A 19,402-nucleotide genomic window follows, 5' to 3' on the forward strand; every position below is an offset into this window, starting at 1 on the left:
CACCTCATACTCATATGATCTTCATTATGATCAACGTTTCATGAAGTAAGGAGCATTATAACATTATAAAATTATATAAAAGAGCATCTCATGAGCTTGGGTTAAGACATAGATCTTTAATATTGATAAATTTGCTATTTATCAATCCTCGCTGCTGTAAAGATATTGAAAATACAGATAGCAACCAGGGACCACTGATTTCTCTAGCTCTCCATCACACTCTATACTAGATCCTTCTTCCTCTTTCAAATAACTCTTGTCCAAATCTCTCTTCTCAAGCCAAAACCATGCTGTCAAATGCCATAGATGCAAGCTAACATTTCTGAGCAGATCTGTAGCAATTCCTATGCACCCCAAGTCCAGGCTTGCTCCCCAGCTGTGCACTACTCCTTGGAGGAAACTCAGGCAACCTCCTGATGTTTCCCAGGATCCCAGGCAACAAACATCTCTGTATTTGCCGCAGTGACCTAGAAAACGGCTGAGGCCATCGCCTCCAGCCAATATGCAAGTCTTGAAATCTTTCCAGAAAATTAGATTATAAGGGAAATTAAAACCAATAGTGCCTTGTTTAATTTCTCCAGTGCTCATTTTGCAGTTTTTTTTTTTTTTGGATATTAAATAATTATTAAGCCTCTAAGCAACAGCAGTTATCAAAAGGAAATTGCCAGCAGCTTGTGGAAATTTTTTTACCATTTCATACTTCACAGGAGGCATGGTCATTAGTCTGCTGTCACCATTCCTATTAAGAACAGACAGCCTCCTTTGCAGTGCCTCCTGCCTCGCCTCATTCACATCTCAAGTTTTTGTCCTTTCATTTCCAATAAATTAAAAAAAAAAAAAGCCTCAGAAGACTTCAACAGATGGCCCCTTTCCTGGTACTTCTGACTTTTTAAGGAAAGAAATCCAGGGGCTGTCAGTAAAGGATTGGCCTCACAAAAACAAGGACCTGACCTCAGATCTCTAGCACTAACATGAAAAGCTGAGTGTGACAGCATGACAGCATGAGTTTGCAACCCCACAGTAGCTGAGACAGGTGGATTCCTGGAATGCAGTAGCTAACTAATGTAACCAAACTGGTGAGCTCCAAGGTCAGCTAGAGACCCTGCCACAAACAGTGAGGTGAGGAATGATGTTGATATCCAGCCCAAACACATACATGCAAACTCACACATGAACATGCACACACACATACACACACACACAAACACAGGAGAGAGAGAGACAGAGAGACAGAGAGACAGGGAGAGAGAAACCCAAATACCATTATGGAGAGGAAGAGAAGTCTACTCTGAGGTTTCAAACACAAAGACAATGATGCTAATGACGACACTATGGCAGAGATTCACATAGGGCCAAGGAACAAGGGACCCAGAGAACAGCCATCCCAGAACCCATCCCCACTGTACCTCTAAAGGGCAAAGATAGGAAATGACGTTGCTGAAACTTCAAGAGAAGTGATGCTGTGGAGAAAGCCTCCAGATACAACCTGACATATTTTGGCTACTTTTGGAGCAGGTATGAGAGCTAGAGTCAGGAGTGAGCTGGAGAAATGCCCCTCCTTCTTCAGCTCTGAATTCTCCCTGGTGCTTCCCCTTGATAGTATTCAGGCATCTGTACTGGCGTGAGGATATGCCCTCAGCTGCAACCACTAAGGGTACCACCTGTGCATATTCACTATGTTCCCTTTTAAAAGGGCCCTGCCCACCTCCCATCTCTCTCCCTTTCTTTCTTTTCCTCTCTCTGTCTGATCCCCCTTGTCTCTTCTCTCCCCACCTTTTCTTTCTCCTGCTGCTCCCACCCTGGGAAGCCATCTCCCCTTCCCCTTATTAAAAAAAAAAAAAAGAAAGAAAGAAAACCCTCTGCTTGAACCCTGTCTTGGGGCATCTTTCTCTTGCACACTGCTTTTCTAAAATTACATCATCCCTTGGCAGAAACCAAGCAAAATTTTAATTGAGGAGAAAACTGAGAAGAAACAAACTTTGACAGAACCTAAGAGTAGAGAGAAACGGATCTGAAGCATGAGGTTGCAGGGAAGCAGCTGAGAAATGCCAGCATCACTCTCATAGAGTGTGTGTGTGTGTGTGTGTGTGTGTGTGTGTGTGTGTGTGTGTGTGTGTGTGTGTGTGACATTTGCCTCCTGAATCTTTCTTAATCCAAACCAATAACCTGACAACCTTTATTTCAAAAACAAAGACAATGGGGATGGCCTCAATGTCTTCTTCTCTCTCCTCTCTTCCATGGGTGCAGAGATACTCAGGGCATCTTTCCAAGGAAAACATCAGCCATTGTATTTATTCGCTGAAGTTCACACCAAAAATATTTGCATGAATATCTCAAGTTGTTGAAAGGAAAGAAAAACCAGACAGTGTCCATCTGCAGTGGAAGGAACAAGATTACCTGAGGAATGAGGTGGAGCAGAGCATCCCCAGAGAGGGTCCCCACAGCCAAGCCCACGAACAGCTGTAAAATAAGACTGTAGTTCTCCTCACAGCTGTGAAAAAGGACGAGCGCTGTCCCAAGCATAGATCCCAACGTCAGGAACATCACAGCCACCGTGCTGTAGCCGTATTCTAGTCAAAGGAGGTGAAAAAGGCTGTCAGTGCGCATTGCTGTCCACTCATACCTCAGCTAGCAGAAATTCCAAATCCGCTCTCCTACTGTTAACAGTTTATCGGGATATACACTGATTTTTGTAAGCTTTGTATGGGATATAGGATTGCTTTGATTTTTAAGGCTAAGAGTGAAATGCTGTGATCATCTATGACTTGCTGTGGCCTAAATGGTTATTACCATCCCCATTCCCACCCCCAATAGCCTTTGGGAGGTCATTAGGTCAAGTGGGCTCTGCCCATGAGAATGAGTTAAGGGATTTATAACAAATCTCCAGCAGGGGGAGGCAGTAAGCTGGTTCCATTTTGTGAATCAAAAAGTAGACCCCACCACCACTACTAAACACTTGGATCTTGGGCCCTCTCAACCTCCAGAACAGGGAGAGATACATTTCTGTTGTTCATAAGGCACCCAGATTATTTCATTACAGCAAAAACTAAGCTTTCGCCTGACTGGCTATGAAGCTAACCCAAAACATAATTCTTTATTGATTTTTGGGAAGTTCATCTCATGCACCCCAACCCCACTCACCTCCCAGTCCCTCCATATCTGCCCCCCCATTCCTGAAGCATGTCCCTAAAGTAATTAAAAAACAAAACAAACCAACAAAACCACCCTACTCCTTCATCTTTCCAACCCCTCTTCATTCATCTTGGTGTCATGCAGTAAGAATACCATTTTGTCCAATCAGCCCCACCCACAAATGTTCATTGCAATGAGTCATTGATCTGGTTCAAGGCCTCTGGCACACCATCATCATTGGACCCTCATCAAAACTCATCTGGGACATCCTGCTCAAGTAATGGAGAACCTACAGTGGTTAAGAGCACTGGCTCTCCTTCCAGAGCTGAGCTCAGTTCCCAACAACTACATCCTGGCTCACAACCATCTGTCATAAGATCTGATTTCCTCTTCTTGCATGCAGGGCTGCCTCATATCTTATTTAAAATCACCAAAGCAAGCAAATGCCCAGTTCACTTACCACCCACAGAGAAAGACATGTGGCCAACTGGTAAATGCAACACCCCCATAGAGACACAAGTGTTGCTTCCCATCTCATCACTTTAAACACTTCAAAGGCAGGGAAGCTGTGGAGACCATGGAATGTGGCTCTATTGCAGAACTGAACATACACTTCAGGAGAACTTCCTTCTAACAGCTTTCAAAACTGCTGGATATGTGAAAATTAATGATATTCTCAATATGAGTGGCTTTATAGGTGAAAAATATCCATCAGTATGAAAAACTAATAATATAAAAATTAACAGTCTATGTTTTAGGCTCTTACTAGAATTCTAACACATAAAACTTATTTATGTATCAAGTCCTCCAAATATTGTTTTAAAAATCATCAAAGTAAGTGTGTTTGGATTGATTATCAACCCACAGAACCTTGAATCATCTGAAAGACAAATCTCTCAGTGATTTTCTAGCTTAAGTAAATCATGGTGGCAAGATCCACCTACCTTAAGTGTAGATGGCACCACCCTATGGACAGAATAATAAGGAGAGTGGGCTGAGCTCCTAGCTTTCTGACTTCATGTAATGTGATCAGAGCCACTTCGGTTATTAAAATGCTTACATCTAATTGTAGTTTTAAAGATTTTATTTGTATTGCTTTTAATTGTGCACATACATGTAGAAAGTACATCTTAGAATGAGCATTGAAGAAACTAGAGTGGATGCACATAAGCATAGACAGTGTGGGTACCTATGGAGGCCAAAAGCATTGGGCACTCTGGAGCTAGAGTTATGGCATTTGACATGAGTTTGGATCCTATATAAGAGCTGTACATTCTCTTTCCTGCCAAGCTATCTCTAGCACCTTGATTGTAGTCTCAAAGAAAATAAACTCCATCTTAAAGTTTATTACAATAGAAGAATGTTGGGGGAGGGGATCATGAGGCCTCATTCCTAGCTGAGGAGCTATTGGTGGGGGTAGACATGTTTTTCAGGAGTGTGGCTGCTGGTAGTTCTCCCAAGCTCAGCTGGATGGCTCTACACTTACTAGCATGCCAGAAGCAATAATTGGACTCCCTAGTTTGTTTTTGTTTTTGTTTTTTTTAAAGAGGAGAACAGGAAGTTAGGGTATGTATTGGGGGTTCAGAGTAGTGGAAGAGGAGAACTAGAGGTAGCTATAATCAAGATATATTTTATCCATGTATGAAATTATCACAGGACAAATTATATTTTAAGAACGTAATGTTCCTTTCCTATCACAGTTACATTTTTCTAGAAGGTTCACCATTCACATCAGCTCATATTAATGATTCAAGGGGGCACACAGAAATAAACGAGATTTTTAAGGGGAGCTTTGTTGATTCCTGGTTTCCACTTTACCAGGATAAACAGAGTTGGTAGATTGTCTGGGGGACAATGAAGAGCTGGTCTTCTCAGTTTGGAAATACAAAAACTTAGCTATTTCATAGCTATGTGAATAAACTGAGTACTGCTGGATTATACAACAAAAGTAAAGGAGCTTGGAGCACAGGCCAAGTGGTACAGTTTGTGCTTAGAACTCACAGGGCCCTGGCTCCCTTCCTCTGTATCTAAAGAAAGGAGTGGAGATAAACTTTATGATGTGCATACTTTGCAACAATTAATTTTAATAACTTTAAGGATGGCTGGGATGGCCATATACCTACCCAGCTGTTTTATTTCATTCTAATTTATTAAGAACACAAGGACTCCCTTGCTATGAAAACATCTTGGAAGATTTTCATAGCCCATCCATCCATCCCCAGCTGGACTTTATTCATGAATGCTGCTGTTCTCACCTAAATACATGAAGTTATTAGAATTTCAAATGGGGAAACTTGATTATTTTAATAGCACCTACAAGAGGCCATAAAAATGTCAAAAACTCATAGAACATGTTAGAGCCTGCATGTGCATCCTATCTGCCTGCTTCTTTTTGTCTTACGATACTGCAAGAAAGTTATACTGCAGGGAAATGGATATTTCCATGACTTTGGAGCTTTTAAAGTCTCTTTACTCCTTGGTGAGTTAGATTTTACCTTCTTTCTTGTGGTGGGATAGCCTGGAAATCATAAAACCTCAGTCGTGTTGTGAAAGGACTGCTGATTTTCCCTCAGCCCCAGGCAGAGCATTATGCCATCTTGATTTGGTCTGATAATTTAACGATAGGTTCTGTCTCAACATTTCTCATCATGACAGGACTTGAACTTGGTTTTGCCTCAGCAGCTACTTAAAGCAGGTCTGAAGTTTAATCTAAATGTGGTCATGTGTTTCCTTCCTAGAAATGAAGTTGAAGGCAGAACTCAAGTCTTGAGTTAAAACCCATAGAACTCTGTTTCCTTACTAATGTCTCCCTGTGTCCCTCCCACCTTAATGAAACATCTTATGTTGCTCTAATAACAGCCTCTGTTAATTACATAGTGCCACAGTTTAAATCTCAGAGATGTCTATTAAGACAGGTTCTTTGTTGTAATGTTATTAATGGGATATTTCTGAAGAAAAAAAAAAAAGAGTTCCCTAGAAGAGTCTAAAAGTTCATTAAAAAAGAGGATAAACCATTCACCAGTTTTTCACAGATCTTTGCTCAAACAGCTTTTCTATAAGGGGATTGTATGCACCAGGCATTATGCCAAGTGGTGGGAGTACAAACATGCCCACAGGTGCTCAGAGATACCACACCTCTGTGCTCATCACTTGTGAGCATCCCTGAGCACACATGTTGGATTTCTGGCCTCTTCACTTTAATGAAGTCTCCTTCCTCCAAGTAGCTATGAAGTTTTAGGTATGTAGACATAACATGTTTCTGTTCACAGTCACCCTCCAAATGAGCTAGTTACTGCTCAAGAATCCATTGTAGATGAGTAGCTGGATAATTCAATTATTAAATGATAGGCATTACAGTCTATCAGAGAGACCAGGTATAGAGCTCTAACTATGTGTATGCATATGTGCTCATGTATGCCATGTATATGACCATATTAATGGCAGTGTTTGAAGGTTTATATTTTCACCATGTCATAGCTATTCTTGGCCACCATTTTGGGGAGACAGAGGTCATACATAAGAATATAGAGCTTTGATGTACTACATACAATTTTGAACACTTTATTCAATTGGAACCTTGTAGCTTCTCTATAAAATCAATAGGTTACTGCTTTTATCTAAATGGGATCTAGGAGAGTGCAATCATTAATCCCTGCACTTTCTAGAGCCACTAGGCATTTCTGGAAGGCTGTCATATCCTGGGATGGGACACCTCCAACACAGACACGCTCGTGTACCTTCATTTACTCCAATATGCCCTCGTGTTTCACATGTTCCAGTGTGTGCAGATTGCTGAAAGCACTGTAGAGTATCATCTACTCCTCACAGAGTTGAAAAGAGCCAGCCCCAAGAAGTGCAAGTAGAAACTGCTTAAGATCATACATTCCCTGAGAAAGAAGGATATATCCCAGATATACATTCCCAGTTCCAACACCAACATGTTCTCTCTTTTACCCTGTCATTTCTCAAATATGGAAGGGTTTGTGTGTGTGTGTGGGGGGGAATTCATGAATGTGGAGACTGAAATCAAGATGGTACCTTTCTCAATTGCTCTATAGTTTTTTGTTTGTTTGTTTTGTTTTGTTTTAAGCAGTGTCTCTCACTGAACCTAGAATTCACCAGTCTGCTTACATTGCAAGCCCTTCTTATACTCATGTCTCTATTTAACCAGAATTGAGATTACAGTCACATGCCACTATACTCAGCTGTTTTGCTTAGGTGCTAGGAACGCAGTTCATGTCGCCATGGTGGCCTAAGCACTTTACTGATTCATCCTTCTTCAGACCCCTGAAGAATCATAGAATTTTAACTTATGATGGGCATTGGTGGTGCATGCCTTTAATCCCAGCACTCTGGAAGCAGAGGCAGGAAGATCTCTGTGAGTTTGAGTTTGAGGAGACCTGGTCTACAGAAGTTCCAGGAAAAAAAAAAAGAATTTTAAGTTACTTCACATTGTAGTCAAACATGAAGGACAGAAATCAATTTACATGAATTATATACAAAATATTTAATATTCTTTGAAAATCATTTCATAAGTTGGCACATAGCCATGCATAATCCTAGCCAGCAAAGCAGGAGACTCACAAGTTAAAGGCCCACCTGGAATACAAAGAAAACCTCTGTCTCAAAAGTAACAATACCAATTCACTGAAAAGCATCAGAACAAACAGAAACAGGGTCTCTAGGACTGGCTTGCTCAGTTTTGAATTCCAATGTCATCATCTTAGCAAGTGTGTAATTTTTAACCTGTTCCCTAACAAATACATGTCTGTGTTTCTATATCCATAAATTGGGAATGGTAGCAACCATCCCTCCTCACTATATGAGGGACTATACAGGCTGATAACTGTATAATGCTTACAACTGCTCAACACAGTGAGCATTCTACACTTCCTGCTATCAATGCATGCATTGTGCACATGGTTTCAGACCCAGACTTACTCTCCAGAGTGGTGGGTGGGGGCTTTGCTTGCTGGTCCTTAGGCATTTGGGAAGAGCAGCTGAGTAGTTGCTGGATGATCCCTGGACTTAGCTGCATAAAATCCTCCTTAGAAAGGGACAGACTACTCTGGTTCTGAAGAAATATCTCCACCAGCTCTCTAGCAGAGAAGCAAGCCTGTGTGAAGAAAACACAGTTCCAGCCTCAGCTTTCAGTTAGAAACAACAGCCCCTCAAGGAGCCAGAACTACACAGGACTGCAACAGCTACATGGTAACATTACCACAAGTTTCCTTGCTACCTTTGCTTTGTTAACTCTTTGTTATTTTCCAAGTTTTATTTTTTTATTTAATTTATTATTTTACTTGTCGATCCCAGTTCTCTCTCCCTCTCTTCCTCCCTCCCTCCCTCACTTTTACACTCTCTGCCCTCTCACATGCACCCTAACCACCCTCCACTCCCATCCCCCACCCCAATTCCATATGTAGGGCAATGCCATCCAGTTGGGATCATGTAGATCTGACAGGTCATGTGAAGTAGAGACTAGGGCTTCTCTCCTGTCTCTAGGTTAAAGCAGTTATCCCTCCATGGGGGATGTGTTCACAAGGTCCTTTTGTGCACCAGGGATACATCCTGGTTCCACAGTCTGAGGTCCCTTAGACTGCTCAGGCCTTCTGGCCGAGACCCATATTCAGGGGGACCTGAGTCAGTCCTATGCTGGCTTCCCAGCTATCAGTCTGGGGGCCTGTTAGCTCCTCCTTGTTCAGGTCAGCTGTTTGCAGCCTGCTCTTGTTCTCTCCATCTGCATCTGGGTTCTAGTTTGACTCAGTGTTTATGCATGGGTGTTTGCTTCTGTTTCCAACAGGAATTAGATGAGGGCTCCATGGATAAGTTAGTTGTTGATCTCACTATCTGGGAAGGGCATTTATGGTAGCCTTTCCATGGAAGCTCAAATTGTTAGTTGGCAGCAATCTTGTAGTTCTCTAAACCTTTCTTTGGGTTCAATTTTCTCTTCAAACCAATATTGGCTCCATTCTTTAATGTTGTCTCGTCTCTCTCTCTCTCTCTCTCTCTCTCTCTGTCTCTCTTTGTCTCTCTCTCTCTGTCTCTCTCTCTCCTGTCTTCTATTCCTACCCAGACTCAATCCCCAATCTTCCTATCGCACATGTTTTCCTCTCCTCCCCCTTGCTTTCACCTACTTCTCTCTCCATTCGCTGTCCACCCCCATTTCCCCTGTGCTCTGGGGGACTTGTCTCTTCCTGCTTTTGTGAGGGACTTTATATGAATCTCTTCACCTTGTACCCTAGTTCCTCTGCTGGTGTGAATTACAGGCTGGTGATCCTTTGCTCTAGGTCTAAAATCCATATATGAGTGAGTACTTACTATGTTCCTCTTTTTGTGACTGGGTTACCTCATTCAGGATGGTTTCTTCTACTTGCCTGCAAATTTCAAAATACCATTATTTTTTTCTGCAGAGTAGTATTCCATTGTGTATATGTGCCACATCTTCATTATCCATTCTTCAATTGAGGGGCATCTAGGTTACTTCCAGGTTCTTGCTATTACAAATAGTGCTGCTATGAACATAGCTGAACAGATGTCTTTGTTTCATGGATGTGGGTCATTTGGGTATATGCCTAAGAGGGGGATTGCCGGGTCCTGTGGTAAACTAATTCCCATTTTCCTGAGGAACCTCCATACTGATCACCAAAATGGCTGTACGAGTTTGCACTCCCACCAGCAGTGGAGGAGTGTTCCACTTTCTCCACATCCTCTCTAGCATGAGTTATCATTGGTGCTTCTAATTTTAGCCATTCTGGCAGGAGTAAGATGGTATCTCAAAGTTGTTTTGATTTGCATTTCCCTCATAGCTAAGGAGACTGAGCACTTTCTTAAGTATCTTTCAGCCTTTTTGATTTCCTCTATTGAGAATTCTTTCTTCAGTTCTGTACTCCATTTTTAAAAGGGTTATTTGGTGTTTTGTTGACTAGTTTCTTGAGTTCTTTGTATATTTTGGAGATCAGCCCTTTGTCGGATATAGGATTGGTGAAAATCTTTTCCCAGTCTGTGGGCTGCCCTTTGGTCTTGTCCACTGTGTCCTTTGCCTTAAAGAAGCTTCTGAGTTTGAAGAGGTCCCATTTATTAATTGTTGCACTCAGTGTCTGTGCCCTGGAGTTATGTTCAGGAAGCAGTCTCCTATACCAATTTGTTCAAGGGTACCTCCTACTTTCTCTTCTAAGAGGTTCAATGTGGCTGGATTGATGTTGAGGTCTTTGATCCATTTGGACTTGAGTTTTTTGCATGTCGACAGACATGGGTCTATCTGCAATCTTCTACACACCCTCATCAAATTTTGCCAGCACCATTTGTGATGATGCTGTCTTCGCCCCATTGTATAATTTTAGCTGTTTTGTCGAAAATCAGGTATTCATAGGTTTGTGGGTTAATATCAGGATTATCAATTCTATTCCATTGGTCTACCTGTCTATTTTTGTGCCAGTACCAGGCTGTTTTCAGAACTATAGCTCTGTAGTAGAGCTTAAAGTCAGGAATGGTGATGCCTCCTGAAGTGTTTTTTTTTTTTTTTTTTTTTTTTTTTTTATTGTATAGGGTTGTTTTGGCTATACTGGGTCTTTTGTTTTTCCATATAAAGTTGATTATTCTCCTTTCAAGGTCAGTGAAGAATTCTTGTGGTATTTTAATGGGGATTTCACTGAATCTGTAGATTGCTTTTGGCATGATTGCCATTTTTGCTATGTCTATCCTACCTATCCAAGAGCATGGGAGATCTTTCCATTTTCTGGTATCTTCTTTCATTTCTTTCTTTAGAGCCACAAAGTTCTTATTATATACATCTTTTACTTGTTTGGTAAGTGTTACACTAAGATACTTTATGTTGCTTGTGGCTATTGTAAAGGGTGCTGTTTCTCTGATTTCTTTCTCTGTCTCTTTGTCATCTGAAAAAAGTAGGGCTACTGATTTTTTTTTTTTTTTTTGAGTTTATCTTGTATCCTGCTAAAACTAGCAGCTGTTTATCAGCTGTAGGAGTTCCATGGTAGAGTTTATTGGGTCGCTTATGTAAACTATCATATCATTTGCAAATAGAGACAGTTTGACTTCTTCCTTTCTAATTTTAATCCCCTTGATCTCCTTTTGTTGTCTTATAGCTTTAGCTAGGACTTCAAGTATGATATTGAAGAGATGTGGAGAGAGAGGACAGCCTTGTCTTGTTCCTGATTTTAGAGGAATCACCTTAAGCTTCTCTCCATTCAGTTTGATGTTGGCTGTTGGTATGCTGTATATTGCTCTTATTAAGTTTAGGTATGTTCCTGTTATCCCTGACCTCTCCAATACCTTTATCATGAAAGGGTGTTGAATTTTGTTGAAGGCTTTTTCAGGAGATCTAGGGAGATAATCATTGGGTTTTTCTCTTTCAGTTTGTTTATATGGTGGATCATGTTGATATATTTTCATATGTTAAACCATCCCTGCAATCCAGGGATGAAGCCTACTTGGTAATGGTAGATGATTTCTCTGATGTATTCTTAAATTTGGTTTGCCAGTATTTTATTGAGTATTTTTGCATTGATGTTCATCATGGATATTGGTCTGTAGTTTCTTTCTTAGTTGTGTCCTTGTGAGGTTTGGGTACCAAGGTTATTGTGGCTTTGTAAACAGAGTTTGGCAATGAACCTTCTGTTTCTATTTTGTGGAACAGTTTGAGGAGTAGTGGTATTAGTTCTTCCTTGAATGACTGGTAGAATTCTGTACTGAATCTATCTGGCCCTGGACTTTTTTTGGTTGGAAGGCTTTCGATGACTGCTTCTATTTCATTGCGTGTTATAGGTCTATTTAAGTTATTTGTCCGTTCTTGATTTAATTTTGGTAAGTGATAGTTATCCAGAAATTTTTCCATTTCCTTTGAATTTTCAATTTTTGTGGAATATGGGTTTTCAAATATGATCTGAAAATTGTCTGGATTTCCTCTGTGTCCGTTATTATGTTCCCCTTTTCATTTCTGATTTTGTTAATTTGCATGTTCTCTCTCTCTGTTCTTTTGTTAGTTTGGATAAAGGTTTGTCTATCTTGTTGATTTTCTCAAAAAAACCCAACTCTTTGTTGCATTGATTTTTTGTATTGTTTTCCTGGTTTCTATTTTGTTGATTTCAGACCTCAAGTTGATTATTTCCTGGTGTCTACTCCTACAGGGTGAGTTTGCTTCTGTTTGTTCTAAGGCTTTCAACTGCATTGTTAATTCTCTTATTTGACTATCCTCTGTTTTCTTCATATGGGTGCTTAGTGCAATGAACTTCCCTCGTAGCACTGCTTTCAAGGCGTCCCATATGTTAGGGTATGTTGTGTCCTCATTCTCCTTGAATATTAGAAAGTCCTTAATTTCTTTCTTTATTACTTCTTTGACCCAGGTGTGATACAATTGCATTGTTCAGTTTCCATGAGTTTGCAGGTTTGCTGCTATTTGTGTTGTTGTTGAATTCCAATTTTAAAGCATGGTGATGTGATAAGGTAAAAGGGACTATTCCTATCCTCTTGTATCTGTTGAGGTCTGTTATGCCAACTAGTATGTAGTCGATTTTAGAGAAGGTTCCATGTGGAGCAGAGAAGCAATCCTCTTGTGTTTGGATGGAATGTTCTATAGATGTCTGTTAAACCCACTTGAGACATAACTTCTGTTAGTTCTTTTGTTTCTTTGTTGAGTTTCTCATGGGTGATCCTGTCTAGTGGTGAGAGTGGTGTATTGAAGTCTCCCACTATAAGTGTGTGAGGTTTTATATGAGCTTTGAGTTTTAGTAGTGTTTGTTTTACGAATGTGGGTGCCTTTCTATTAGGGGCATAGATGTTCAGAACTGAGACTTTGTGTTGATGGATTTCTTCTGCAATGTATACAAAATGACCGTCTTCATCTCTTTTGATTAATTTTGGTTTAAGTCTAAGTTTTTAGATATTAGGATAGACATGCCTGCTTGCTTCTTTGTTCCATTTGATTGGGAAATCTTTTCCCAACCTTTACTCTGAGGTAATGTCAATCTCTGAAGCTTAGATGTGTTTCTTGTATGCAGCAGAAGGATGGATTCTGTCTTTGTATCCATTCTGTTAGCCTGTGTCTTTTTATAAGTGAGTTAAGACCATTAATGTTGAGGGTGAGTAAGGACCATTGACTGTTGATGCTTGTTTGATTTAGGTTTGTTGTTGGCAGTGGTATTGTGAATATATTTGTTTTGCTTTACCCTTGGTTTCTGGTGTAGTTAGATTATCTGTTGCCTACATTTTTGTGGGCGTAGTTACCTTCCTTGGGTTGGAGTTTTCCTTCCAATACTTTCTGTAGGTCTGGATTTGTAGATACATATTGGGAAAATCTGGTTCTGTCATTAAACATCTTGTTTTCTCCATCTATAGTGATTGAGAGTTTTGCTGGATATAGTAGCCTGGGCTGGCATCCATGGTCTCTTAATACTTGTAGAACATCTATCCAGGACCTTCTGGCCTTGAGGGTTTCCATGGAGAAGTCAGGTGTAATTTTGATAGGTCTGCCTTTATATGTTACCTGTCCTTTTTCCTTCACTGCTCTTAATATTCTTTCTTTATTCTGTATGCTAGGTGTTTTGATTATTATATGTTGAGGGATCTTTTTTCTGTGGTCCAGCCTATTTGGTGTTCAGTATGCTTCTTGTACTTTCATGGGCATGTCCTTCTTCAGATTTGGAAAGTTTTCCTTGATGATTTTGTTGAATATGTTTTCGGCACCTTTGAGCTGGGCTTCTTCACCTTTCTGTATGCCTATTATTCTTAGGCTTGGCCTTTCAGAGTGTCCCACATTTCCTGGATGTTTTGTGTTAAGGATTTGTTTGATTTATGATTTTCTTTGGTTGATGAATCTATTTCTTCTAGTTTATCTTCCATACCTGAGATTCTCTTTTCCATCTCTTCAATTCTGTTGGTTATGCTTGTGTCTGTAGTTCCTGATTTTTTGCCCAGTTTTTCTATTTCCAGCATTCCTTCACTTGCTTAATTGTTTTTTCTTGGCTTTCTGTACTTTCTTTACTGTCCTTAAAGAATTTGTTCATTTCTTCCACTTTTTTGTTTGTTTTTTCTTCCATTTCTTTAAGTGGTTTTCTCACATCTTCTTTGAGGGCCTCTATGATTTTTATGATGGTAATTTTTAAGTCACTCCCTTCTGCTTTGTTGTGTTCCACTGTAGTTGGGGTAGATTCCCTAGATTCTGGTGGTGTGATGCTTGTCTTTCTGTTGTTAGGTGTTTGCTTGTATTGCCATCTTCCCATAGCTTCTTCCAGTAGGTGTTGGTGGGGTCTCCCCCTCTCTCTATGGTACTTCCCTGGTGGGCTTCTGTGGGTCAGAGATTCAATATCTGTAGCTCTGGGTGGTCCAAGCTCTCTAGAAGGTCTCTCAGCAGACACGGACCCGGGGATGGGGTCAGGGATGAGGATCTAGTAAAGATGCCAGGGGGAACTCAGAGTGGTCCTGCAGAGATAGGCGGATCTCTGGCAGGGGCCCGGCACTCCAGCAGAGGACTGGGGGTGGGGGTCAGAGACTAAGCAGGTGGAAATTACGGGTGGTCTCACATGGATAGGCAGGTCTCCTGTGTTCAGAGTTGCTTCAAGAAGTCCCCAAAGTAGTGTGGACTGTTGGCTCCACCCTCTGTCCCGGTGCTCAACCAGAGTGGTGGGACAGTGGGCAGGGTAGGTGGGGCAGGCTCGGGGAGGGGATGGGTGGGGCTGTATCAGAGCTCCACGGGTGCTCTCAATGGGGACAGGACACCCCGAGTTTTATTTAAATATCTGTAGTTCATCTATTTTATTTTGAGTCCCATTTCATATTCCAGGCATATATCTTTTCTTTCTGGTAACTAGACTGATTTGCAGTGTGTTGCATGAGTTTCTAGTCAGTGACCCTTCAGAACTTTTCATATTTTTGTTTCCCTCATTTTTCTAATGAAGGCAGCTTTGTGTGTACAAAGTTGTGACTTTGCACAATAAACAGGAGCCCTATAGTAATAATATTGCTGGCTTGGTACCATCTCACTTAACAAGCCTGAGCCAAAAACATGTTTTTCAAAAGAAATGAAAATTTAAATTTGGAAGTGAATGCTATATCAGGGTAGCCACATACTTAATAGTACATACTAAATAGTAAGGTGACCTACCTCTGCTAAAATTCTTTACAAAAAAAAAAAAAGAAAGAAAAAGAAAGCAGAAATAATTGTAATTTTTGACATATTTTACCTGGTTTATCTACACTTTTATGTTTTGTTTTTCTTGTTACATAGGCATGCTTAGAAAAAACTCCTAAAATAAATGCAACTTGCCTTTAAAACCTGTCATAAGGTGTTTTCCCATTTTATAGGTAAAACTAGGATTGTATGCATAAAAAATTGCAACTTTAAAAGTTTGGGGTTTGTGTGTGTGTGTGTGTGTGTGTGTGTGTGTGTGTGTGTGTGTGTGTTGTCTATGTACGTGTGCGTAAGTGTGTGGACACACATACATTTATACATTTGTGGGTGCATATACACGTTGTGTGGGTGCCTACGTGGAGGCCTGAGGCTGACAGTGCGTATTTCCTCTATCACTCTCCATTCTTAGTACTGAGTCAGGGTCCCTTGTCTCTCTTAAATGTGAGCTCTTCATTTCAGTTTGTCTAGTTAAACAGTTTGACCAGGGGATCCCTCATCTCCATCTCCCATGGCCATCAGGCTATCTGAACACCATCTGTCTGAGGACTTGTGGGATAAGTACTTTACACACTGATACATCTTCTCAGGCTCTAAAAGTTTTAATGGGAATGGAAAATAGTTTTGATATGAGTGACTTTTATTGAAATAAGAGCCTAATGCCTTTGTGAACTTTAATTAGAATCAGTACAGTTTCTTTGTTTCATTAGCATACTGAAACTGAAGTAAAATCATCTGTTGCATTAGACTACAGTCCACCCCATCCTTTAAGTCTTCAAATCCTAGGTCTCACAGACAGATGTACTTTGGTCCATGAAAGTAGACAAATAGACCAGAATCAGTGACCTGAATGAACAGCTATGAGAGGATGCGAGGACCTCTGAAGAAGGAGGCAAGCATGGATTAATATGTGGCGAAAAGTGGGCAAACAAACACCATATATTGAGTTAATACATCATGTCTTGACAAAGAGTGGTGCTGCAATGTCTAAAGACCAGCTACAAGAAAGCTGGGATTTAATAGTAGAATATAATCCTTGGTTTCCTGAAAAGGACACTCTAGATCACAGAATATGGTATCAAATTAAAGAAAATAGAGTGAAAGCCCATAGACAAGAAGAACATATTCTGGTACAATTCTAGACGAGTTGGGCATTGATACGCATTGTAATACAAACAATAATTGCTGATGAGCCAAAGGGTTTAGAAAAGGCTATAATAGCACCTAGCCTGGATGATAACTGCCCCATGGATAAGTACATGGAGTCCTCTTTCTCTTCTCCTTCCTCTTTCTCTTCCCCTTCCCTTAGTTTTCCACAGCCTATACATTCTAGCCCCTTCCCCAAACCACAGAACACCACCAGTTATGGCAACATAGCATAGAAATGCCTGGGAAGAGTGACTAGACACTCAGATGAGGTTCAATGACCCTCCAAACTCTCTCATTCTATGTGAGAATATCAACAGTAATGATCAATAGCTTTGATGACCTCTTGTAAGGAGATACAGGTAGTTTTAGGAAGATGACAGTTGTTCCAGCAGAGACGGTGCTGCGTGGCATGGAAGTATCTTTTCTAAAAATCAATTTGTTATTTTTTATCTTATATGCATTGGTGTTTTGCCTGAATGTATGTCTGTGCGAGGCTGTCATATCTTGGACAGTTGTGAGCTGCCATGTGGGTGCTGGGAATTGAACCCAGGTCCTCTGGAACAGTAGTCAGTGCCCTTTAACTGCTGAGCCATCTCTCCAGCCATGAAATAGCTTTTAAATGTGTCTTACCTATTTCTATTGTTGTGAAGAGACACTGTTGGTCATGCCTACTCATAAAGGAAAGCATTTAATTGGAACATGCTTGCAGGTTCAGAAGTTCAGTCCGTTATCATCATAGCAGGAAGTATGGTGGCATACGGACAGACATGGTGCTGGAGAGGTAGCTGAGAATTCTACATCCAGATCCAAAGGTAGCAGGTAGGGAAAATGATGCTGGGCTTGGCTTGAACATTTGAAACCTCAAAACCCATGCCCTGTGACATACTTCCTCCAGCAAGGCCACACTTCCTAATAGTGCCATTCCCTATGAGCCTATGGAGGTCATTTTCATTCAAACCACCAAAAGGGGGATGTGAGAAGTTTAACTGGAGGTAAATGCTTGTCACCTTTGGGTAGATACCAAACATAAGGTTTGAAAAAGTGAAATCTGATAGATATATTATATACCTATCAGAGGTGGTAGAAAACAAGAAGAGATGATGGTGATCAAATTCAAGGCTTCACATTCATTAAGCAAGTGATTCATTGTTAAGGGACATCTCCAGCCCAGGAAATGACATTTTCAAAAACATAATAGCAAGAATATGTGCCACGCCACAATAATGCATTCATTAGCTGTGGGTACAACAACCTGAATTGTTAGGAGTGTCTAAGCACTCTTTGTGCTGTAACATACAAGTCATGGGGCCAGCCAAGTAGTTCAGTGGGTAAAGGTGCTTACCATCAAGGCTGAAAGTCTAAGTTCAGTCAATTCCTGAGGCCTACACATGGGAGAATTGAATCCTTCAAGTTGTTCTCTGACTTCAAATATGTATATGTGTGTATGTGTATATGTGTACAAATCATGTTCTACATTAGTGCTGCTTATTAAAACCACAAATAACAACATAATTAACTTACTTGAATAACATTTCCTAAACAGTAGTAGAATAAAGAACCAAGAATATGCTATCAACCAAGTTATGGACACATCCTGTTTCTGCAATTACTAGCTCTGTGGTTTATCATTAGGATGAAATAATACAAATGTAGCCTTACGTAAAAGTTTTCATATGAATGAAATAATATAATCCCAGACCAAATACACAGTAAATCATAAGTAAGTGTGAGCCATTACCATGAAGCATTAACTTCTGAACATTTTAATAAACTTGGCAGAAAATGATTCTACCATAGAAGTTTGAGCAATGCTGAGCTTCTTGAGATTAAAGAAATTTATTTCCTAACAGATTTATCAAGACTCAAGCGTGATACAGTGAAATGTGTCTTAAGAATGCATCTGCTCATGAACTGACTATGGCATCTCACCACAAAGAGAAGCAAAGCCTTTGGTCCCAATTACTAAGGAGGCAGAAGCAGGAGCTCTGAAAGTTTAAGGCCTTTTCGAACTATATAGAGAATTCAGACCAGACTGGGGAAATTAGTGGTACTCTACCTTAAGATAAAAATTAGGGAAAAAAAGGCTGGGCAGTGGTGGTGCACACCTTTAATCCCAGCACTCAGGGAGGCAGAGGCAGGTGGATCTCTGTGAGTTCAAGTCCAGCCTGGTCTACAAGAGCTAGCTCCAGGACAAGTTCCAAAGCCACATAGAAACCCTATCTCGAAAAAACAAAAACAAAACAAAACAAAAAAGATAAAAATCAGGGGTTGAGGAGATGGTCCAATATGTTAAATAATTGCCATGTAGGTATGAGAACCAGAGTTTGGATCCCTAGAACTCAAACAAAAATCTGGGCAGGTGTGGCAACCCACCTGTATTCTCAGTGTCCTGCAAGAACAGATCAAATTGATTAGCTGGACTACAGAATCAGTGAGTTTGGGATTCAAACAGAAGGTGGCAATGAATCAGGAAGACTCTGCTACCCTCCCTGGCCTCTACACACATGGGTACACATGTGCATACACAAATATCAATGCACACACGTCAAGAAAAAGAAGTAAATTTTTAAAAGGTTTAAGGATGTAATTCAAAGACAGTAGTACATTTTTCTAGGTTCAAACCCCAGTACCACTTAAAAGAACCAATCTATTATATAAGTATGCTTCTATTAATCAGAGCACAAAGGAATCTCTTCATAATCTACTTTAAATTTAGACAGTCTGCTTATCATTGTTTCCATTTATGTTATACTTACATCCCCCACTGATTTGTAGGATTCTTAAAGGCTAGATCTATCTTTACCAATGCCAAGGTACTAGCAGCCCATATTAAATGCTTAATGTATCTTTTATTAATTAATTGTTTATATGTTTAATATGAACCTAAGAGAACACCTAAATATTTTGGCTCAATTTCCACACACACCCACACATACACACACACACACACACACACACACACACACACACACACACACA

The 19,402-nt window shown here is 40.4% G+C and overlaps 1 protein-coding gene across 1 annotated transcript in view; it reads right to left on the reverse strand.

The window, feature by feature from the left end:
* The window catches only part of Slc39a12 (solute carrier family 39 member 12), an 89,741-nt gene that overhangs the window by 44,800 nt on the left and 25,539 nt on the right, over nt 1–19,402 (reverse strand). The window contains exons 6-7 of the mRNA XM_051205735.1: nt 8,074–8,248; nt 2,398–2,570 (exon numbers count right to left, since the gene is read on the reverse strand). Coding sequence (XP_051061692.1) covers nt 2,398–2,570; nt 8,074–8,248 — 348 coding nt within the window. The remainder of the gene's footprint in view (nt 1–2,397; nt 2,571–8,073; nt 8,249–19,402) is intronic.

This window comes from Phodopus roborovskii, unplaced genomic scaffold, assembly GCF_943737965.1.
Source record: "Phodopus roborovskii unplaced genomic scaffold, PHOROB, whole genome shotgun sequence".
Lineage (NCBI taxonomy): Eukaryota > Metazoa > Chordata > Mammalia > Rodentia > Cricetidae > Phodopus > Phodopus roborovskii.